Source organism: Eufriesea mexicana, unplaced genomic scaffold, assembly GCF_001483705.2.
Source record: "Eufriesea mexicana isolate 0111107269 unplaced genomic scaffold, ASM148370v2 scaffold3519, whole genome shotgun sequence".
NCBI lineage: Eukaryota > Metazoa > Arthropoda > Insecta > Hymenoptera > Apidae > Eufriesea > Eufriesea mexicana.
Genome location: NW_016911532.1, coordinates 399057 through 416794, shown reverse-complemented (window position 1 = coordinate 416794; position 17738 = coordinate 399057). Strand labels below are relative to the sequence as shown.

Sequence of the window (17738 nt, the reverse complement as noted above, 5' to 3'; positions counted from 1 at the left end):
CAACAAACATGAACCAACTCCTTCGCTTTCTACCATGACATTTACTTTACCCATTTTCTCCAATTCAATAGTAAAAAATGGTCGTTTAATATCATGGAGCAAGTCCTAAATAAAAAAAGAAAAAATATTTCTTATATTTTAAAAATACTCGTTTCTTTTTTGTTATTTCATATAAAGTTACTTAACCTTCATAGGTAGTCGTAAAAATATGTCTGGTTTGAGTCCACAGCAACTTAACTCACGATAAATATTCGCAAGTGAGAGGTTATGTTCGAAGGGTTAGCTATACAACGCAAAGGGAGAAAAACGTAATACGAAGAGGCAATGACGCTGGCGTGGGTCCAGCGAAGTTGGTTAACTCGGTATAAATACAGAACGGCTGGCGATAAATGCAGAGACCTCTTCTTTCTCGTGTTTCTTCGACCGAACTACGCGCATCTTTTCGTCTTTTTCGCTCTCCGCGCGCATTTTGTCGCTATCCTCCTTTTCGCCGTTTCTTCTTTTCTATTTGCTCTCGCCACGTTTAGTGCCGAACGTACGGTCGATCGTACGTAAGCGGCAACGTTTTCTTCTTACATCATTCACCACGGGCTATATGCGTTACGTACAAACGTCACACGAACGCGATACGCGCTGACGTTGAACCTTACAGATATTAATAACCAGCGCCGATTCCACCGTCCTTTCCGGTGAAATAAAAAGACGGAAAGGCGGACCGTCAAGTGCCGCGCGGAACGCTGATGCCGCCACTCGCGAAGCGCTAGCAAATGGAGAACAGACGTTACGTAACGCTTTAACTCCCCTCTAGCGGACTAGCTTTCCTCGTAAACGCCTCGTATTTCTGACAGTGTATAAGCGCCCATTAAAGCCGGCGACACTTGATTTCTTGACGTCTAACGTCTAACGGTTGGCGAATATCCATCGAGGCAACTTCGAAATCGCATTAATCTGCTTCGTTTCCAGTCCCTCTTATCAGTTATTACTCGAAATCTATCTTTAAGTATGTTGCACAATCGTAACTTGTATTTTATTTATATCTTTTTCTGTCAATATTACGTTTTCGGCTTTCCATGCTTTATAGGTTAGGATTTTGTCATCGACTGGAATGGAGCGAGAGGAGAGGGAAGAAAATATGGCAGAAGCTTCGAAAGATGAAAGGAAATAATTGAAGTGGAAAATGTTGAAAATGAATACAAGACTGGATCGGATTAATTGAAAATCGTTTAAAGCGATATATGATAAGATAAAGGCAATATTGGCGGCATGTTGAAGAAAGGAGCAATGAGTATTTAAAATTTTCTCTCTGCGACACACGACGAGATAAATTCTCCGTCTCTGTTGCGAAATAATCCTGGCGTTTCCACGCAGGTATAAAAAAGATAGAAGGAACGCGTTGAAATCGTGCCAAGAATTGAATACTGTACACCATGTCTGCGTATCGAGGAACAGGTGCAACGACTAATATACTCTCATCGATTTGTTTCGCGTTTTCTTTTTCTTTTTTCTCGCCCAATTTCCAGCGTATATTTATCCGTGTATTTAACGAGGCTTCCCAAGAAAAATAAATCGATGATTGTGGTATTGTGTAACTGAATACGTTACATTACAGTTATCGTTCTCTCTCTCTCTCTCTCTCTCTCTCTCTCTTTCTTTCTTTCTTTCTCTTCTTTCTTTTAAATAATTTGTTGTGTCCATATAGCGTGTCATAAGAAAAATTGTAACAATTAATTAAAGTAAGTTGTGACAGTTCAAAGTAATTACAGGTTAAAGAAATATTAATTTATTTAGCGTTTTTTAATATGCTTTTGTTGCATTATTGCAGCACGTTTAATCAGTGCACTCCTTTTTCGAGTAATACTTATCTGAATTACAATCTCTGATATTGGCAAAGATGGACGATGACAAAGGTACATAGTTTTTTTTTTAAGAAATTCTTTAATTTTTTTAATTTGAGACATATCAAGTCTTTTAAATTACTTAATTTTCGAGTTTTAATTTTGTCGACATTTCAGGTATAGTATAATTCAAATGAAAAACAAAATCCAAATTAGAATATATATGAAATGATTCTTCTATAATACAAAAACTGAAATTGAAGTACAGAGAAGTGTAATTATTAACTATTTAAATAGTAATAATAAAAAAAATCAAGAATATTGATACAAAATAAGAGAAAGGGTGAAGGTTCAGGTATTCTTTCCAGAATATAAAGAATTTATCAAAAATTCCTTTGAAATATCTTTTTAGAAAGATCAACATTTATAGAAATTCCTTTTGAGCAAATAGAAATATACAAAAATTCCTTTTAAGAGGATAAATAATTTATAGAAGATTCTTTCTGATAAGAGGAAGATTTACAAAAATTCCTCTGGAAGCCATAAAGGTTAAAAAGTTCCTTCTGCAAAGATAGGCAACCTGCTAAAATGTTTTTCTGAAGAAGTGGAAACGTAAAAGAATTCTTTCTGGAAAAAGAGGAACGTGCAAAAATCCTTTTGGAAGAAATAAAAACATAGAAAAATCCATTTTGGCCAAACAAAAACGCAGAAATCTTATCCAAAAAAGCACGCAATTCCACAACAATTACAGGACTTCATTCGAACAAAGCAACAACGTCCACACCGGTCTTCATAGTTACAGAAACCGACTAAAATACAGATTTTCAGGATAATCACTGGACATCCCATATTGGATCAGAATTACCGTTTAACGACGGAGAAAAGCTGGAGTTAAATGGAGCCGTGCAGCTGAAGACCCCAGCGAAGCGACGTGTCGTAAAACAATCTCGTAACCTCGTTGTGCGAGAAGGAAATGCAGCTTGGTTGCAGCTAGCCGAAGAACAGGATCTCCTGGTACCGGTCTGATATCCTTGTACCTGCGGCGCGCGCTTTGTAACGGGAGCTTTCCTCAGTCACGAAGGCAAAAGGATTCGCAGTGCCGTTGTCAGCCGGTGCAACACCCGTTGCATACGAAATGCAAGCAAGCAAGCAAGTAGGCAATGGGCAGGAAACGATGAGAGCCGGAGGAAACGAGAGAACGAACACACGGGGCAGGAGGATGCGAGTACAAACGAGAAAAGGGGGACGGAGACGTTTGGTTCATTCGGTACGAAACGGAAATGGAACGAATCATCGTCGCCCCATTGTAATCTTCGCTCGCCTCGTTTTGTTCAATTAGGTTGCAAATTCAGGTCGAGATCACCTGCTGCTCGTGGGTCGTCTTCCAGCTCGGATCCAGAAAAACGCGGGCTTGCCCGTGAAGACATAGAAAGTCGACGCTTTGGAATTTCCCTTCTGCTCTTGCAGTCCAATCCATCCGACCAGTGAATTCCAGTTTAAGTTATTTGCATCGGACCGTGGATAGAGAGGGAACCATTTTTGGTTATATGGATTGCACGTGTCTTGCTTTCATGTCGAATTTATCGGAAGATGGTTCTTGGATGTATTTTTAGTAAGGTATGAAATTTCTTTTTATTAATACTAAATTACATCTACAACTAGCTTCATTGAGCTAACCAGCAAATTTGATGAATTAAAGATATGGCTTGCATGCGGTAAACGCTCTGTAGCGTTGCTGCTAACATTATATGCGATGTTCCTTCTTTAATTTAATTCCAGAAATCGGTTTGTTTATTCCTTTTTAGTCTTCTGTGTTGTGATATATCTTGACGTGTTCATTGGGATGATTTGATATTCGTTTCTTGTGTGCTGTGGCGAATTTTCCTATCTGTTCTTTGATATTACGTATGCCCAAGTCTTTATGTAGAGAATCTGAGGTGATGTACCATGAGGCAGTAGCAATAGTTCTCAATGCTATGTTTTGGAACCTTTGGATAATAAGTATGAAATTGTGAATCTTTCTTTGCTTCTTCAGGTTTATTTTGCTTATATCATTGTATTATATGTCTATATATTTAGCTGTATTCTACATCTGTATATTGTATTACATTCCAGTTTAAGTTATTCGCATTGGTTGGAGAATAGTGAATTTTTGGGAACTCTATTGGCTTATGTGGATTGTACGTGCCTTGTTTTCATGTAAAATTTATTAGAAGATGATTCTTGGATCTATTCTCAGCAAAGTACGAAATTGTGCATCTTTGATTTGGTTCTTGAGGTTTATTTTGATTATATATTATATTATTACATTCCAATTTAAGTTATGTGCATGGGCTTGGGGTTAAAGAGGGAACCTTCTTTGGTTATGTGGGTTCTACATGCCTTGCTTTCACGTAAAATTTATTGGCAGACGATTTTTGGATGTATTTTCAGCAAACTATAGAATTGTGGATCTTTGTTTTCGTTCTTCGCTGGTTAAGGTTCACGTTCGTTATAAAAATTATTTGTTTTAGACATGTATTTCTGATTTATTCACAATTTTTAAAGGCAAAGTTAGGATATAGGGTGTCACAGTTAAATGGCTTATGAAATAACTCTAGTTTAAGAGGTTCGCGTAGTAATAGGATATAGAAAATAATCTCAGAGAAAATTATTTTCTACTAATATTCGAGATTATTGTCCATTTTCTATTTTTGTTCCTTTTAATTTGGATTTATCTGTACGAAAAGAATATTTATCACTAAAAACTGGCTCGATTAAGAAATTCGCTATAAATATGATAATATGGAGTAATTTGAATGTAGAATAGTACAACATAATAATGCTCTGACTCGCACATTATGTATATGATATAGTGTAGGAATTGTCAGGCGTGTCTGATAGATGGTGCAATGTCTGCAAGCATTAGTCATATAATTTTAAAGTATGATTATTTATCGATGACTTAAAATTCTCCTACGTGGTATTCATGAACGCAAATATCGATGATATTCAGTTTCATTCTGTCAACAAATGTAAAAGATTTAATTATTACCAGACATTCGAGGGGAAAAAATGTCTAGGGAATTTTTGCATTATTACGTATTAAAAGAATTGTATAACATTACACATAAATTTTGTAAGCTATTATATTATTTTCGTCCTCGATCCAATTTTCGTAATTTTAACAATTATTATTGAGCTCTGAGGGTGAAATAGCATAATTTTTATGCGTGTAATACAAACCTAATTAAGTCGACCTTTAAGCCTCTTTTACACTTTCATTTGCAAGGAATTTTTCGACATAACACGACACGTCTCGCAAAACCACAAAACTCTGTAATCTTTATATTTTCCTATTATCTAAACCAGAGTTATTTTCGGTGAGAAATCGTAGCAAATGACCTTGTATATTGTCATGTCACGTATATAATATATAAAGTAGACATTACACATTAATGTATTTGCACATAACGCATTGCATAACGTTCGCAGTACCTAGAAATAATTATGGTATAGCAATGACACAATCTATATTAGAAAGTGAGCCAAAATTAAAAAATTAGTTACTTCATACACAGCTATGATATATAACTATAACAAAACACTGTACCGTATAAATCAAAATACTATATAATACTAAAATCATAATACTATATAATACCATACGTTGCTATAATTAATCTACAGTAAAATACCAATCTAGGCAAATTAAAATACCACATAAACGAATAGAAACCTCTACATACTAAATTACCGTAATCATTTCATAGAAAAATGATCGTTACTACCGAGCATGACGCAAAGTTTATTTAGCTGTCAATAAGCGACGACCTGCATTCAAGCCTGCCGAAAGAAATTATAAACAGGATCGAATAGTACGTGATTGATGGTTAGCCTTTTCATGACTTCCCGGCCTGATCGTTGCCTGAAATCCATGTAATCTCTCGTCTAACAGTTTCACGGTAATCTACCAAACGAAACGCGGCTGTTCTAGTGATTAACAGTTTGCGAGAGTGGATGGAAAATGATAGCGTGTAGCTGGAGGGAAAGGTTGGTCCGGTGAAGAGGGAAAACAAATGACAGTTATTTAGAAGAAAACAAACGGTACGTGTGTTTAGCGATAGAAACTGGGTGCGCGCGCTACGATTCTTTCAACTGGGTTACGACCCAGTTTCTGCTATTCTCAGCGAAACTACCAGACACTTAGTTTGTCGCCAAGAAAAAGAAGAGGAGAAAAAAAGGTTAATGTCGGCATACCTGCAGTCCACGTGCTCGACCAATCAGAGCGCCTAACTCGCGCGAGAAGTGTTAATCGACGTTTCATTTTCCCTACCACTCTGCGAGAAAGCATCGTTGCATTTGCCATTCTTCCTTTGCTTCGTGAGCTTCGCCACTCTTATCCAATTACGTAACCGACATTAAGTCACTCGTGTCCATGATTTTATCTCGATAATTAATCCTTGGTCTACGCGCTGACGGATCTTCGCGAGTCCCGCATTCAAACTCTTCTATACCTTTCTTCATCGCGTAAAATTGTATATAGTGCGTTCGAGGAAAGAAAGCACAGCGTGTTTACATCCTCACGGCTGACTAACTCCACTGACACTCCCATCGTGACAGGCAATGACCGCTATTGGACGAAGATGGTGATGAAGATTATCGGTCGTGAGGATGTAAACACGCTGTGCCTTCTTTTGTTGAACGCACAATACAAACGCTAAACCAGACACGAATCATCCGAAACAAATCAAAGGCCAGTGATGGCAACCCTTAGTCAACCAATATTTTTCAAAAACGTACCTTAACCCTTTGCACTCTGAATTATTTTTTAATTTTGTTGCCAATAATTTCCGTTTTAAGTATTTTGTTTGAAATTTACTTCACAGGACAGTTCGACTGCTGCTTATTCTAAAGAATTTTGTTTATTGATTATATTAAACAAAGCTCTCTTATAGCTTTGCACAGAGGTGTGTAAAGGGCTAAGACATCTAGTCCGGAAACTTCTTTTCTCGGATTCTAAAACTCACAGGGAAAGAAAATACACGGGCATCGGGTTCGTTTCGTCTCAAACTGCTCTCTCAACCGTTTGTACTCTGTGTTTTTTAATAGCCAACGCTTGACGCGAACGAGCAACCAATTCTTTCGTCGTTTGTACACAACTCTGAAGAATATTTAAGATACAGACTCGGAGAGTGGACTCCGTGACTGCCAGCATAGCTGAATCTTCGTCTTGTCTCTAGATCTCGATCCCCATCCAGAAGCTCTCGCAGACTTTGAACAGGGTCGATGGCTGGGTACGGATTTAGAAAGAGTTTTCCTGGCCAAACCATTATTCTTCATACCCCGACTACCTCGGAAGCCAAGGTGCAGTTGCCGCGTGGCGCTTGGCCTATTGTCGGCCACTCATTCTCACGTTGTTACACTGCGAGATGGATTTAATTAAATTTCAGGGAATAATCTGGTACGAGGATCTAGATAGGTATCTAAGCCCTCGCGCGTGCCGTTCTTTCCTTGGCGCCATCTCTTGGTCGTCCACGAAAATCTCGATCTAATAGCTCGATCCTAAAGGTGGATCTAAAAGCTAGACTCAAGAGCTGGACCCAAAGATGAACCTAAAAGCTAGACTCAAAAAAGTTGGATCCAAGAGTTAGACCCAAAAAAGTGGTCCTAAAAGCTGGACCCAAAAGGTGGATCTAAAAGCTAGACTTAAAAAAGTTGAACCTAAAAGCTGGATCCAGAAATTTGACTCGAGAAAGCTGGAGCCAAAAAGTGAACCAAAAAGCTGGATCCAAAAGATAGACCTAAAAGTTAGACCCAAAACCTAAAAGCTACCTAAAAGCTGGACTCAAAGAAGTTGGATCCAAAAATTAGGCTCAAAAAATTAGACCTAAAAGCTGGACCCAAGAACTGTATCTAATAGATGGATCTAAAAGTTAGACCCAAAACAGTTGTACCTGAAAGCTGAACCCAAGAAAGTTCGGTCTAAAAGCTCGATTTAAACATGGGACGAGTTAGACCTAAGAAAGCTGAATCTAAGAGTTAGATCCAAAAACTAGGTCTAAAAGCTGGATCTAAACGTGGAATCTTACGACTGTATTAGTAATTGAGATCACTCGGGTTTGGGATGTCATCGGTAATTATGGTCGGTGGATTGTGGTAGATGACGAAACGCGTGATTTTATGATGGATTCGGTTGATCGGAGGAAAGAAGGATGGCTGGGATGTGAACGGATTACGGTTCGAACAGAAATCGGTCATATCGCTCGGAACACGTTTCATTAAAGGCGTGTTTCTTTGGCGCGTTGCATTTCTCCGCGTTTGGCCAAGCTACATTGCACTGCCCGTGATTGCGTGGTCCCGCCGATTTATCTCTGTCCTGGTTCGCTCTCAGGGTGAACCAGGTGTGATCAGATATCCCAGGCTTCGGAGAATGTTTCAAAATTGAGAGCAACACGCCGTCTGGTTGTACCGTTTTACTTATGATACTTAATTAACAGTTCCGTCAAATTGCTATCGTCGCCAATTGCTATCGACCGATTTACGTAGGCTCTTTCATTGCCCAGTCAGCGTTGTATTATTTAAATACAACCTACTGCAATCTTTCCCTCGCCATCGTATATTTGAATTTTTGGTTATGTTCCTTTTTGTCATACTCCAATGCATTCTTCTATAGAAATGAATAGTATATAGAGGTTCTGATGGAACAAAAAGAAAAGGAATTGATGTCGAAATGTGAAATATAGTAAGCATGAAAGTATCTTTCCTTACGTATGAACTTCAAATTATTAAGAAAGTTTCATCAATACAATTATTATTTTAATTTATTATTATGAATTTAATTTTAGTATAAGTATTGTAATTTCTTACGTGTCTTTACAAGTAATTTTACTATTTAATTAACACTGTTAAATTAGCTATATTTTTCTTTATTTAAATAATTTAGATAATTAGTTCTCTTTCTTAATTAAATATTACACGTCGTTCTTTAAAATATATACGTACATTTAATCAAAATAATTTATTTTAGAAAATTTAGAAAATCGCTCTAAAATTATAGAAATTATTTTTCCAAATATTACTTTTTAGTAATAAATTATCTCAGAAGAATTTGTACCTCGCAAGTATTATAGAATATCTAATTATAATTAAAATTGTAGTTATTACAATTTGTAATTATAAGTAGCTATAAGATTAGTGAAACGTGGAAAATATCTAAAAATTTCTCTTTTTAGCTCTTTTGAAACTTTTATGGAATCATTTATAGAAATGAGGTCTTCGACAAAATGGAATTTCATTTGTTCACAGATGAACAAAGCTGCTTCTTTGTATATGCTAGGAAGCTGCCTCTCTAATATTTCCACATAAGTGACATTTATGAGAATATAATATACTCTGCTCCAATTCTAATCATAGGCTATAAATTCTTCAGATAACCATCATCATCCTCTGATGAAGCTGAGCTTTTGGTATCTACTTTACATGATTATCTTTATCACGGCTATTTTCGATAACCACATGAGATCTACTCTAGATAACGAGTAACGGCACGTGTTTAAAAAATGAATCCTGTTTAGTTTCTTTGAAGTAACTTTGGTGGCTATCTCCACTTCGTCCAAGGTCTACGTGTATATAGGCTTAGTTTATGTTAGGCTGACTCGATCGTTTTCTTTGCTTTTCCAATTTGAGCCAATTGACGAATAAAGGTAAACAGAATGCTTTTTAACTTCATTCGAGACTCTGTCTTTGTTAATCGTGGATTATTTACAGAAGTATTTCTTGTAACATTGTTGTCTATGGCACTATCTGACCTTCCTCTCTAATAAAGAGTTATCAGTCTTGGATTTTACCAATTAATGTCGAAACTGTAATAACGTGTATGTAATTTTATGGAATTAATTTTTTTCAAATTCGTGTCATTAATTATTTAACTTCTCCCCTACTTTTCTAATATTAGAAAGTATTAATATTAAATAGTATTTCTGATATTTGTCATAAGCTCTATCAGATTTTCGGTGCATTATGTTGAATTATTCTACGAGTTTTACATTAAACTGTTCCTTTTTTAAGATTAGAGCAATTTGTAATGTCGATAGTTGGTAAGCACGTTAGTAGTTTGTAGATAATGGTAATTGAAGAGAAATAGAAAGCAAGGTGGTAGAGGCGTAACCATGGTCGTGAGATATCGCATTTAAATAGAGGAAGACACTATTCTAAATAGCTATATTTTCGTAGAAAAGAAAGAAATTAGGTTTGATAAAGCGAATTAAGCAAAGGAACTTTTTAGAATATTCCAATATTGTTGACATTTACCACGCAATTAAAATTCTCTATGCAATACTGACGCAAAAACTCGAAGTGCACCATTAAAATTGTTTATTCAATCTTGACACAAAAATTCGAAATATATCGTGCTAAGTGTAATTAATTTATTGCTGTAGAAGGGCGTCCTAGTTTCACGAACACCTACGAGTGAATAAAAATTCTTTATTCGACCGAAATTCAAAGAAGTAAAACGTAAAAACGCGAAATATAGCGTGTTAGCTATAGTTGTTTACTATTGCACCAAAATCTCTCAGTTTCACAAATCTCTAAAATTTTCTACTATACTCTAAGGATTCATCAACCAATTAAAATTCTTTATTCATTTTAATTTAGAAACTCGAAATATGGTAACTACAATTAACTTACTATTGCATCAATATATCCCAGTTTCACTATTATTCCATCAACCAACTAAGATTCTTTACACAATCCTAAGGATTCATCAACCAATTAAAATTCTTATTCATTCCAATCCAAAAACTCGAAACATGCTAACTACAACCATACATACATATCATGTCAACTACAACCGATTTACCATTGCACCCAAATATTTAAATTTTCATTAACCTCCATCAACCTCCATCAACTAAGATTCTCTACTCTCTAACTCGAAAAAGCAGAATCTCTTAACAGGAGAAGCAGCATGCAATGGTTTATTTCCTCTCATAAAAATCTCATTCATCGTATTTGCCTGTAACATTTAGATCGTTCACTTTCTCTGCCTACATCAATCTACGATTTCCTCTCGCTTAAGAGTGCAAGCAGCGAGTGTCTGCCGGAGATAAAGAATAAAGCAAGATGCGCTCTAGAAATCTCGCGAGGTAACCGAAGAAAAGTCATTGAGACCAAGTGGCGACGAGGAGACTGGCTGAACTAAGCCCTTCGCGAAACCTGAGATCTTGATACGTCGTTGAGACGCGAATCTAATTCGCGACAAGCTAGGCATCCGCCACTACCAGCACTATCTGGCTACGTGTTAGCCCGGATGTATTAATCATTTTCAAGCTGGAGGTCACGCGACCGAACGATGATTTATAATTTCACTATGATCTCGTTAAGTGATAAATAGAATTGTAATCTTCCATCGCAATGGCGGGCCAGTTTCCTACAATTTTCTCATTCCAAGCTACGTTGCAGCTGATAGAGCGCTTGCTGAAGACAGTGACTCTCCGTCCTCGAGGTTCACGTTCGATCATCGCGTATGATCCTGTTTGCTGATCACTGGGATCGCTATTAGTTGGATTGTATTTGAAAGTATCCAGGGTCATTGTCTTTTTACGTAATTACGCGTAGCTTTTCATTTTCAGCTTTTTAATTTGAATAATCGAATACATTGTTATATCTATTTAGGTGTTATTCGTTTTTTTTTAGGTTAGGTATAGGTATATTTAGGTATTTTTTTCTTTCTATAGGTATTTAGGTACACTTTTTCTTTCCTTTTTCCTTTAGGTTAGGTATATTTAGGTATACTTTTTCTTTCTTTTTCCTTTTAGGTTAGGTATATTTAGGTATACTATTTCTTTCTTTTTCCTTTTAGGTTAGGTACAGATATACTTAGTTATAGTTTTCTTTCACTAGGTATTTAGGTATACTTTTTCTTCCTTTTTCTTTTTAAGTTAGGTATATTTAGGTATACTTTTTCTTTCTCTTTCCTTTTAGGTTAGGTATATTTAGGTATACTTTGGAGATTGATGGTTTTGTTGTTAGATGGTATAATTTTTGGAGAAACTCACGATGGCTTCTATATGTCTGTTTGTTAATTATGTATACTTATTTCCATCGCTTCACTTTAATCTTCATAATATCGAATAGTGTATAGGTGTACTCCAGACATCATAAATATAACTGTTGTATTAACTGGAAATAGCAAGTCTGTACTTTATCGCGATATTTTTATTTATCTAATTTACATATTATGGATATACGTGTGTTTTCATAACGATATTTATATATATAATTGTATTTTATATTATTTTTAATGTCAGATTTCGACCTAGCTATTACGAAGGTTAATTATTATTATATATGTATATTATATTTAGATACTTAGTACAAGTTGATAGTTCTAGCGTTAAAGTAAATAATTCCTGGTAAAACTTTTGTACATAATTATGTATAATATACCTATTTATTTTTATCATAGTATATTAATTATTATTATATACGTAAGGTGCAGTTAAATGTGCATATGCATTATATTATAATTAAAAGCAAATTAGGGGTTTATTCTGGTATAAAAAATATAGATTTTGGTCAAATTAATATTCACTTTTATACTATTTTAGCACTTCAATTATTATTATTATATTATGTATGTGTGTGAGTATATATATATTTTTGTACCTATACATAATTTGTATGTACATAATATTGGAACTTATATATATATATAATTTGGGAGTTCTGATATTGAAGTTGACATCGATTTTATCACTAATTGTAAGTGCAAGAATAAAAGGTCCCTAACTATTCATTGTATATGGATTGGTAATTCTAGTGGTTTTGCATAATTGCATTACCTTGGATAGAAATAAATTAGACTTCTGAGTCCTTTATTGCTTTTCAGCTTTCTGCGATGATAGGATACGTGAAGTCTTGTATTTAAATATCATCTTGCTTCGAATGAACCATACGTTATGAATTTTAATTATATAACCGTCGAATTCTTCCACAGCTGAAGACAAGTGATAAATAAAAACAGTTAACTTGCTGTTTGCCATGTGTTTTAACAGACACGTAGTTCTCTGCCTGTTGTCGTTTCAACGAGAATGGTAACAAGTATTAAATTTCATGCAATGGGTTCAAAAATAATCTTTTATTTTCTAAAGATTGTTTTCAAATTTCAATCACAAATGCGATTACCATGAATGAATTGTATTTACGTTTACAATTTCCATTGTAAATATATTTACTGTCATTTGAATTTAAAATTTTTAATTGTTCTGAGGATTTTATTTTACAAAATCAGTGCCTTATGCTATAAGTATAATGTGTGGGAAAAAATATTAATAAAAATTGAAATATGTTCACGAGCATAATGTTCTTCAAAGTAAAAATTAGGTAGAAAATTTAAAATAGAGATAAGAAAGCAATAATTAATCAAAATCAGATACATGAATTTAAGTAAATGAGTAAATCTAAAGAAATAAAAGTAAATAAAATGAGGTAAATAGGAAATAAGTAAAAGGTAATTAAGGATGCAAATAAATGATAGTAAAATAAATCAAGAGAAGTCTTAGTATTAAAATTGGAAAACTTCAACAATTTAAAACTCGAAATTTTCTAAAGACGATAAATTAAAAAAATAAATAAATAAAATGGAAAATTTAAAGAAAATATCTAATTTCAAAATTGTTTAAATTACATTATTGATGGCATTAAGCCTTCAAACTATTCACTAAAAAGGTCTAACGATTACTATAATCCTAAAAGTTGCTATATCTTTTTTACGATACTAATATATATTGCACACTTTCATCCCCCTACCACAAAAATTTGATTGCTCGTATAATAAAAATTATATAAAAGATACGCGCTATATGGAATCATAAAAAATCATTTTAACCTAAATTCTATGAGGAAATAACTACCATAAAGGCGGCATAAAAATTCCAATCTAATATTACTCCAGCACAATGCACTAAACCATTCCAAAAGAAAATAAAAATATTCAAGCATATATATACATCGTCTAAGTCACGTGACATTATACAATTAACATACCACTTCCTAACTAACACATTCATTACCTCACCCATTGTATATTCTAAAATACCAGCTATGCAGACCTAGAATAACCCCATTGCTCTAGGCTATTTTCAGAGTATCAAACCGTTAAAGGGTCAGTAAGTTCCACGAAATTGCTGAGAAAATATTACGCCATGAAATATTCTGATCCCCCAAGTGTTGAAACTCGGAAGTGCCTTTCACTCTGCGTGAACATTTAAGGAAATACAACTCTGCTAATTTATCAGCCCGGATCGATGAACAAAGCTGATTCGGAATGCTCGGCAGATAGGGAATTTAATTGCATCCAATTAAGAGAATCGGGTCGCACTTGTTCCGTTTGCATCTTGATACTCAAACTGTTGTAATTAAATTGCGTTTAGATGTGGCTCGCGATTGTGCAAAATCGAGAGGAAGATATACAGCGTCTCTAGCAGTGGGAAAAGCGAGCAGGAGCTGACTCTACGCCTAAAAATAAGTCGAAAAGGAAGAACAACATTTTTTTCTACGGGGCTCCGTTTTCGAGAAAATCGAGTTTGAAAATTCGTTGGGGATGCATACGTTTAATCAAATTTTTATTTTGTGGATTTTGGCGTTGACGCGTTGTTTTATCATTCGATCTGCTCAACACAGACGTGAAAATGTTGGAAACGTTTATGAAGATGAATAGGTACAGTCCGTGATGAAATTCGTGGCGCGAAAATTCGAATAGAAGAACGCACAGCCCACGAATTTTCAACCTCAATTTTCTCGAAAACAAAGCCTCGTAGGAAAAAATTTTGTTCTTTATTTTGGACTCATTTTTATACGCAGAATCTCTTCCTACCCGGTTTTCCATTGCTCGTAAGGCACTTTGCTTAAGAGGAGGGGTGGAACGTGTGGCGTAGCTAGGAGCTGGGTGAGTTACTTTGACTGGGGGAACGAAAGTGCACGAAATACGGAGAGAAATTATTTCACAGCGACGAATTAGCGCGATGATAAATTATGTATACGATATAACACTTATTTGAAAGGATATCTGACATTCTGTTACGGTAAAAATATCTTTTCCTCGTTATTATACTTTCACTCGCGAGTTGCGTGCGAATATACATGGTACATTTCATCTTGGAAATTTGAATTTACAATTAAGTAGATTGGTGATTTACTTTTGTCGTTTTTTCGGTCAAACTTTTTTTTTTAGTGCTAGAAGGTACTAACAATTTCATACTTGTTTGAGATTTGCAGTGATAAATAATATATATTTATAATACTTTTCTACTTTTTTACATATATATTATATATAATATTTCAAAATTAGTATTTTTATTTATTTATATTACTATATTATATTATATAAATATATTTTTGTCGTATTGATATAAATAAATAAAATATAATAAGTAATATAATAAAATAGATTTAAATATTGTTAATTAGTATTATTAATATTTATTCCTCCATAATTACTATTAATTGCGTATTATATACTACGTATTATATATTATAAAAATATAATAGTTACCTTAGTTAAATTCCTCACGTTAGAATAGTTAAAATAGACTATAGTTAACTATAATTAATATAGAAATTAAAATAAATTCCGTTAACCTGCTGTCCAAGCATCGAACCGTACACTACATAGAGCAGCCACTCGGTACAGAATCTTGAATATCGCACAAATGCATTACTAGACGTTAATACGCGAGAATATACTAGACAAACTGTAAAATATTTGCGAGAATGATTAAACGAACAAATAGTCCAGCTGGAATAAACCATCGAGCCAATATTTAACACGTTTGCTGTGGACTACTAGTGACCCAGTATTTCATTCTCTCACCAAAATACGCATGAAAGAAGATTAAAGTCCTATTTCTCAACAACCAGATCCGCCATTACGAACTCTTCGCTTTCTTCAACAGCTTTATCATCGGTTTTCATCTTTTTCGTCGCACGAATCGTGTCGAATTCGCTGTTTCAATCTCTAAACATAGCACAGTGATTATAAAAGAGTCTCATATGGGTTGTTGGAAAGTTGACAAATGGGAGAACTGGTCCCGTTGGTTGTGCCTCCATAACCTCACATTTTCTAATACAGCCGTGAAGGTAGGGCACACGTATTTTCATCATTGGCCAAATGTGTCACATCTACAAATAGGATGATATAGAGTAACGAGCAGAGCAAACGAGTCACTGAGTGGAAACCTAACCTAACTTATGATCTACTTCAAAGCATTGGCGTAGACACGGACTCGGATGGTTAACCATTAATATAAGATAAAGACTATGACGACTTAATTTATCTTACTACTGTGTTAGCGTGTGCTTCCAAGATCTCAAAAGCAGGATTTCGGTAGTTCCAAAGATGAAATCAGATATAGGAAATGTGGAACGCCTATATTGCTCCGTGTCGTCCGCTAGATGTCTCCCTAGCAGCGCATAGTACAGTTAGTGAAACCGATATAGCAAGGTCACGAATTGATCAAGATTTAATCTTTATCTGCAATCTGAGATACGCAGATACAAATAAGGAGCTCAAGTTTTGTTCCGTACTGCATAATGTTAGTATTATTTTTCGTTTTTCTAACTTATTTACCCGAATTGTACATAGAAATTTAGAAAAAGAATCTAGAAATATTTGAATTCTATTAATTTAATTTTCCATCTTCTACGTTATTCACGAATCTTTTCTTCGTTTATTTCGAAACCAAAATCTTGTAATTTCTAACATATATGAAGAGGTAAAAATATCTCTTCTTTTATAGTACATTTAAATAAGTTTTGTGTAATCTACAATTTGCTATAGAGATATAGATGACATGACATGGAAATAACGATAGTTTGTCATTTCTTTCTCGGTATATTTATATGCAAATAAATAATGTGTTCTAGTAATTGTGAATAACTAATTATTTTAATAATTATTAATATACAGGGTGGACCATCTATCGTGACCACTTTGATTGTTTCATTATTACCAAGTTAATATTTTTCTGTCTTTTATTACATAGTTAATTTATCCTACCACTTATGGCAAAATAATTTTTTATTAGTCCTCTAGCAATTAAATAGTTGAGAATAATTGACATAGTCACGTTTGATGGTCCACCCTGTATATTAATAATTATTTAAATAATTATTTATTCACAATTATTAGAACACGTTATTTATTTACATATGTACAAGATAATATTACAAATTATGCTTATAAATAATTATTATACTGTTATAACATAATAAATAGTATATTTATAAGAAATATTCACAGAATATTTGTAAAGGAATTCACAAATGAATCGAAAAACATTTACAATGCAAGGTTCAAAATGGCCCTGTCTATCTGTGGGTGCAGCTATACCAGCGATCTTTCACTGTTTCAATTCACGACCTCGCTGTACCATTTCCACCAACAAGGTACACTCAGAGCAAATATTCGTGTTCTTCGCCCGAGTGTACCAGAAGCAGAGCGAGGATACACAGTGTATCGCGTTTCGTCACGAGAACTTTAAAATAGATGTATTTGCGGAGAGATAGGTGTGGATAATTTGTCCTGTGGATAAGCAGATAATTGAATTGACCTTCGTTGCGGTTGCCACCCGATTACGCCGGGCACGTCGTCACGGCAATTTTGCTTGATCAGTATGCACTCGCGACTATAGGGTTCGTTAAGCTTCTAGTTAGGACACAAAGGACCTATTGACATATACAGGCTGTTTCTAAAAGATTAATCTACGTTTCGGAAGCGCGATAACCGTAAATAATTCTCCGTTGCATTATTTTCCAAAATTGCCAGAGATTGCGTCAGTGTCATCTTGCATAGGGGTCCATTAACGCTGTAGTACGGAGTAACGTCGACGGCGCTAGTGTCGTTCCTTGGTACTGAAAGTA

At 34.8% G+C, this 17738-nt stretch overlaps 1 protein-coding gene across 4 annotated transcripts in view; it reads left to right on the top strand.

The window, feature by feature from the left end:
* Window positions 1-17738, top strand: part of Amph (amphiphysin) — a 94095-nt gene that overhangs the window by 6789 nt on the left and 69568 nt on the right. The window contains exon 1 of one of the 4 annotated variants that reach the window (XM_017904936.1): window positions 3336-3452. The exons of the other annotated variants lie outside the window; for them this stretch is intronic. Coding sequence (XP_017760425.1) covers window positions 3426-3452 — 27 coding nt within the window. The 5' untranslated portion in view covers window positions 3336-3425. Of the gene's footprint in view, window positions 1-3335; window positions 3453-17738 lie in introns of those variants that run through there. 4 annotated transcript variants of the gene reach the window in all.